Below are 6,000 nucleotides of genomic sequence, written 5' to 3'. Positions count from 1 at the left end.
GCAATAATGTAAATTTGTTTTAACTATTAAATGAACCAAAAATATGACTTATTTTATCTTTGTGAAAATATTGGACACAGTGTGTTGTCATGCTTATGAGATGCGATGCAAGTGTAAGCCACTGTGACACTATTGTTCTTTTTTAATTTTTTTTTATAAATGTCTAATGATAATGTCAATGAGGGATTTTTAATCACTGCTATGTTGAAATTGTAACTAATATTGATACTGTTGTCGATAATATTCATTTTTGTTTCACTACTTTTGGTTTGTTCTGTGTCGTGTTTGTGTCTCCTCTCAATTGTTCTGTTTATTGCAGTTCTGAGTGTTGCTGGGTCGGGTTTGGTTTTGGAATTGGATTGCTTTGTTATGGTATTGCTTTGTATTGTTTTGTTGGATTGATTAATTTAAAAAAAAATTAAAAAAATAAAACAGATTTTTTTTTAAATGAGAATCAATTCTGAATCGCACAACGTGAGAATCGCGATTCGAATTCGAATCGATTTTTTTCCCACACCCCTAGTTGATACCAACCAACATACTTGCCAACCCTCCCGGATTATCCGGGGGACTCCCGAAATTCAGCGCCTCTCCCGAAAAACTCCCGGGACAAATGTTCTCCCGAAGATCTCCTGAAATTCAGGCGGAGCTGGAAGCCACGCCCCCTCCAGCTCCATGCGGACCTGAGTGACGTGTCGACAGCCTGTTTTCACGTCCGCTTTCCCACAATATAAACAGCGTGCCTGCCCAATCATGTTATAACTGTAGAATGATCGAGAGCGAGTTCTTGGTTTCTTATGTGGGTTTATTGTTAGGCAGTTTCTTTAACGTCCTCCCAGCGCGGCAACAACACACAACAACAGCAGTCACGTTTTCGTCTACCGTAAAGCAGTTCGTCTGCCGTAAACAGCAATGTTGTGACACTCTTAAACAGGACAATACTGCCATCTACTGGACATGCATATGTGACAATAACATCTAGGGCTTTTAGAGAGTGCAGTGCACAACTGCGCACACAACAAGGAGACGAAGCAGAATGCATCATCAGAGAGGGTGTTCAGCATGGTTAGAAAAATAGTGACAGAGAATAGAACAAGGATGGACAATTCAACCCTTAACTCAACAATGAGTAGATGAGTGTTATGTGTGTGTATATGTGTAAATAAATGAACGCTGAAATTCAAGTATTTCTCTTATTTATATATATATAATCAAATAAATAAATATATATATATATATATATATATATATATATATATATATATATATATATATATATATATATATAATCAAATAAATAAATATATATATATATAGCGAGAATTCACTGAAAGTCAAGTATTTCTTATATATATATATATATATATATATATGAAATACTTGACTTGGTGAATTCTAGCTGTAAATATACTCCTCCCCTCTAAACCACGCCCCCGCCCCAACCACGCCCCCCCACCTCCCGAATTCGGAGGTCTCAAGGTTGGGAAGTATGCCAACCAAACCTAAACCCCCGCCCCCCTCCATATCCCACACCCCGGATTGTAAATAATGTAAATAATTCAATGTAAATACTCTGATGATTATCTTGTGTGATGACTGTATTATGATGATAGCATATATTTGTACCATGAATCAATTTAAGTGGACCCCGACTTAAACAAGTTGAAAAACGTATTCGGGTGTTACCATTTAGTGGTCAATTGTACGGAATATGTACTTCACTGTGCAATCTACTAATAAAAGTCTCAATCAATCAATCAATCAATCAAAAGCGTAAAACGTGCCACGTGACCCGGAAATAACCCGAGCTAACCTGTTGCTTGACAAGCTAGCCGAAATGCTATTTAAGTTTGTATCATGGATGACTGTCGTGTCGTTATGGAGACACATTGAAATGGGAAAAAAAGTCAGTACGAGCGGTAATATATAGTTTAGTTTTTCTTTGTGTGTTGCTGGTATGTCGTTGACTTCCTACAAACAAAAGCACCACGAGGGAGGAGAGCTTTGCCATCCTGTCCCCTCCCACCTCACGTGGGACGTAACGGAGCTCCGGAGCCCCCCCGGGAGTTCCAGCAGGCAGCCAGCCGAGGACGACGCCAGTCACCGCCGCCTCCAGGACTTCCACAAGGTGGAGACAGCGGCAGATGCTGGAAAAGACGTGTAAAGGTATTGTGACGCACTTTTTTAATAAGAATGAACATAGCCAGACCGTGTCGGTGTTGACCAAAGTGTTATGTTGCTTCAAGCATTCAGACATTGTTAGTCACTATTTGATGATGTCATTTTTGGGGGGCTTTCAGACTCCTCCGTGCTGCTGCTGTTGCGCAGCATCCTGCTTCCCAAACTTGGACTGTTGCCTCCTCCCCAGCATCTCTCCTGCGCGCAGCTACTTTTATTTCATTGCAATTTTATGCAAACTTTCCCCCAGTGGATATCTTTGTGGAAGTACCTTCTTCAATGCGTTTCGTAGTTCAACTGGTTTGATGGTGACGATGATGATGATGATGATGGTGGTGGTGGTCCAGATGCTCCCCTTCAAGCCGTCTGTAGTGTTTGAAACACTCCGAGGAGCCAAATAGGATTGTACCAAAACCATGCGGAGTCATTGGTAAAGGGGATTTTCAGGAGAAGACCAGCCCGCTGCCCGAGGATGGCAGGAGGGAACCGGGAGCTGACGGTCACCTCCTCCCCGGCGGTAGCAGCCAATGCCGAGGGAGAGGAGATTGAAGTGTTGGAGAGCACCGATGTTCTTCCCGTGGCTCCGGAGGACGTGAGTACATCTTAGTTACTTTTACTAAAGTATTGGGACACAGCAATCAATCAATCAGATATACACTATTTTGCCAAAAGTATTTGGCCACCCATTAAAATGATCAGAATCAGGTGTCCTACTCACAGGTGTATAAAATCAAGCACTTAGGCATGGAGACTGTTTCTACAAACATCTGTGAAAGAATGGGCCGCTCCCAGGAGCTCATTGATTTCCAGCGTTAAGCTGTCATAGGATGCCACCTGTGCAACAAATCCAGTCGTGAAATTCCCTCGCGCCTAGATATTCCAAAGTCATTATAAGTTTATTATAAGAAAATGGAAGAGTTCGGGAACAACAGCAACTCAGCCACGTAAACTGAACACACTCTGCAACCTTGTGGACAGCCTTCCCAGGAGAGTTGAAGCTGCAAAAGGTGGACCGACATCATATTGAACCCTATGGGTTAGGAATGGGATGGCACTTCAAGTTCGTATGTGAGTCAAGGCGTGTGGCCAAATTACTTTTGGCAATATAAAGTACATTGGATTTTGATTCATCATCTTATACCAGGGGGTGTCCAAACTTTTTCCAACAAGGGCTGCATACAAAAAATTTGAAGTTCAAGGGCCATTTTGATAATTCTTTTTATTTTTTTAAATGCTAAAAACACATATTTAAAGTCAACGCTTTGTGTCAGCTTTGTGTTATAGGTGACAAAGTGTATTAGTTATTCATACCAAAATGTCAGCTTTTTCTTATTACATTACGTCTTTCTGCGCTCCTTTTCTTTTTTCCATTTTTTTTCTGTTGTTTTACACCCAGACAATATGCTACGGGTCAACAAAACTGAAGGTGTGGGCCGCAAATGGCCACACTTTGGATACCCATGTCTTATGTCCTCAGTGAACTGTGATCTCAACAGTGCCCCTTCAAACATCAGGGGAGGTGTGGCAGCTTCAGAAACATAAGAAACAAAAACAGCTAAGCTAATCTTAGTTATATTTAAAGCAAATTATAAAAAACAACTATATATATATATATATATGTATTAAAGTTAAAAAATAAAAAAAATACATACATATATATATATATATATATATATATATATATATATATATATATATATATATATATATATATATATATATATATATATATATATATATGTGTATATATATATATATATATATATATATATATGTGTGTATGTATATATATATATATATATGTGTGTATATATATATATATGTATATGTATATATATATGTGTATGTGTATATATATATATATATATATATATATATATATATATATATATATATATATATATATATATATATTAGGGTTGTCCCAATACCAATATTTTGGTACCGGTACCAAAGTGTATTTCGATACTTTTATAAATAAAAGGGACCACAAAAATTTGCATTATTGGCTTTGTTTTAAAAATCTTAGGATACATTAAACATATGTGTTTTATTGCAAGTTTGTTCTTAAATAAAATAGTGAACATACGAGACAACTTTTCTTTTATTAGTAAGTAAACAAACAAAGGCTCCTTATTTAGCTGCTGACATAAGCAGTAACATATTGTGTCATTTATCATTCTATTATTTTGTCAAAATGATTGAGGACAAGTGGTAGAAAATGAATTATTAATCTACTTGTTCATTTACTGTTCATATCTGCTTACTTTTTCTTTTAACATGTTCTATCTACACTTCTGTTAAAATGTATATGTTAAAATATATGTATACAAACACATGGCCCCCGAGTGAAAAAGTTTGTCTGTTTTTCAGGGCAGTGGAACCTCGAGTGACAAAATGTATTGGTTTTTGAACATTGTTCGTAAATAGTAAATTTCTCCATAAGAAAAATGTAAATATGAATAATAGGTTCCAGCCTCAACAAAAGTCCATCTTTTAGTAAAAGTTTGTACGCTTTGAACACAATATAAAGCACTGTAGAGTACTGTATATCAGTGTTTCTTAACCATAAGCCTGGGACTCATAGAGGGCCGCCTAAAAATATCAGTTTCTCAGCTGTGGTTCGTATGGGCCGCAGCGGTACTTAGTTGTAATGCACTTTTCCACCACTTGTGGCAGTGATGACAGTATCAAACAGTAGAAGTCTGGAGCTAAAGTCACAGAGAAGTTTCTTAACTGCAAAAATTATGACTAAAGTGGTGAAACAGTATTTTCATTTGCACTTGAATTTTATTTACAGTTTAATCAAGAAACATATTAATTTAGTGTTTTTTTTTTTTTAGCACAACATTTTTGTATGTAAGCAAATTTTTCAACAGTTATTTATAAGTCCTTTTTAATGCAATATGTCTGGTTAGAACTTATTTTTTATAATTTAAGTCTAAAGTTTATGTGTTAAATAAATAATAATCTTTCTGATTAACACATGGGTTCATATTATTTGACACGGTTGTAAACTGTAAGAATGTTCAATGTAATTATTGAATACGAATAAAATGAAGAGTAATATTACTAATTCAGTGTCAATGCTTGAGTGGGCCCCTCTGCAGTGGAAAAGTTGTGACCCAAGGTGAAAAATGTTCAGGAACCCTGCTGTATATTAAGCAAACATAACAAGGGAGTGATGGATCAACTTTATATTTAACAACAAAGGCAACAAAAACAAAACTAGCTTAACCGTCCTTATTTTCAGCCGCCCTGCCGACACAAACACACACTGTCACTGTCTCATGCTTTTAAATTGCAAAACTCCCTAATTTTAACAGCTAGCAACACAGTGATTATAAATAGGAAAAAAATCCACTTTACCTTGGCGGATAATCTTCTTTGCGTGCACCGGAAGGTAGGAGGAGGCAGTGTCAACAACGCTGTGAATATTTCCTGAATGTTTCAAACCACACGTCCCTTGTCCGTTACTTTCTTTGGACTCATATTGAGCTAGTAAAGCTAGAAACATGTTGTAAAAAGGCTAAAACAAAATTTGAAAGACACACAAAATAGCACAGTAGCTAACAGCAGCAGCAGTGCTTGGTTGAGATCGATCAGCCTGCCCACAATCGCTGTGCTTTGAGGCAAGCAATGAATAGATGAAACGTTTGGACACTGAAACAAGGTTCAATCTGTGGTTCATAAACTATAAATCGTACAATGAGGGGTTCGTAAATCGAGGTTCTACTGTATTATACGATGCCACAATTTGAAAAGCCATCTTCAAGATCATTGTGTGCAACCTTTACTATCAAAAGAGCCCTCTTGCACATG

General features: G+C 37.1%; 1 protein-coding gene across 3 annotated transcripts in view; it reads left to right on the top strand.

Moving 5' to 3' along the window:
- Positions 1-1,866: 1,866 nt before the first annotated feature.
- Positions 1,867-6,000, top strand: part of rhbdl3 (rhomboid, veinlet-like 3 (Drosophila)) — a 107,808-nt gene continuing 103,674 nt past the window's right edge. For all 3 annotated transcript variants that reach the window (XR_009817675.2, XM_061983728.2, XM_061983727.2), the window contains exons 1-2: positions 1,867-2,166; positions 2,301-2,770. Coding sequence is in view for 2 of the 3 variants with exons in the window: in XM_061983728.2 (XP_061839712.1) it covers positions 2,651-2,770 (120 nt within the window). In the remaining variant the exon portion in view is untranslated. The remainder of the gene's footprint in view (positions 2,167-2,300; positions 2,771-6,000) is intronic.

Source organism: Nerophis lumbriciformis, linkage group LG25 (genome assembly GCF_033978685.3).
Source record: "Nerophis lumbriciformis linkage group LG25, RoL_Nlum_v2.1, whole genome shotgun sequence".
Classification (NCBI taxonomy): Eukaryota; Metazoa; Chordata; class Actinopteri; order Syngnathiformes; family Syngnathidae; genus Nerophis; species Nerophis lumbriciformis.
Note: the sequence above shows the minus strand (reverse complement) of the source record. Positions and strands in the feature narration are given on the sequence as shown.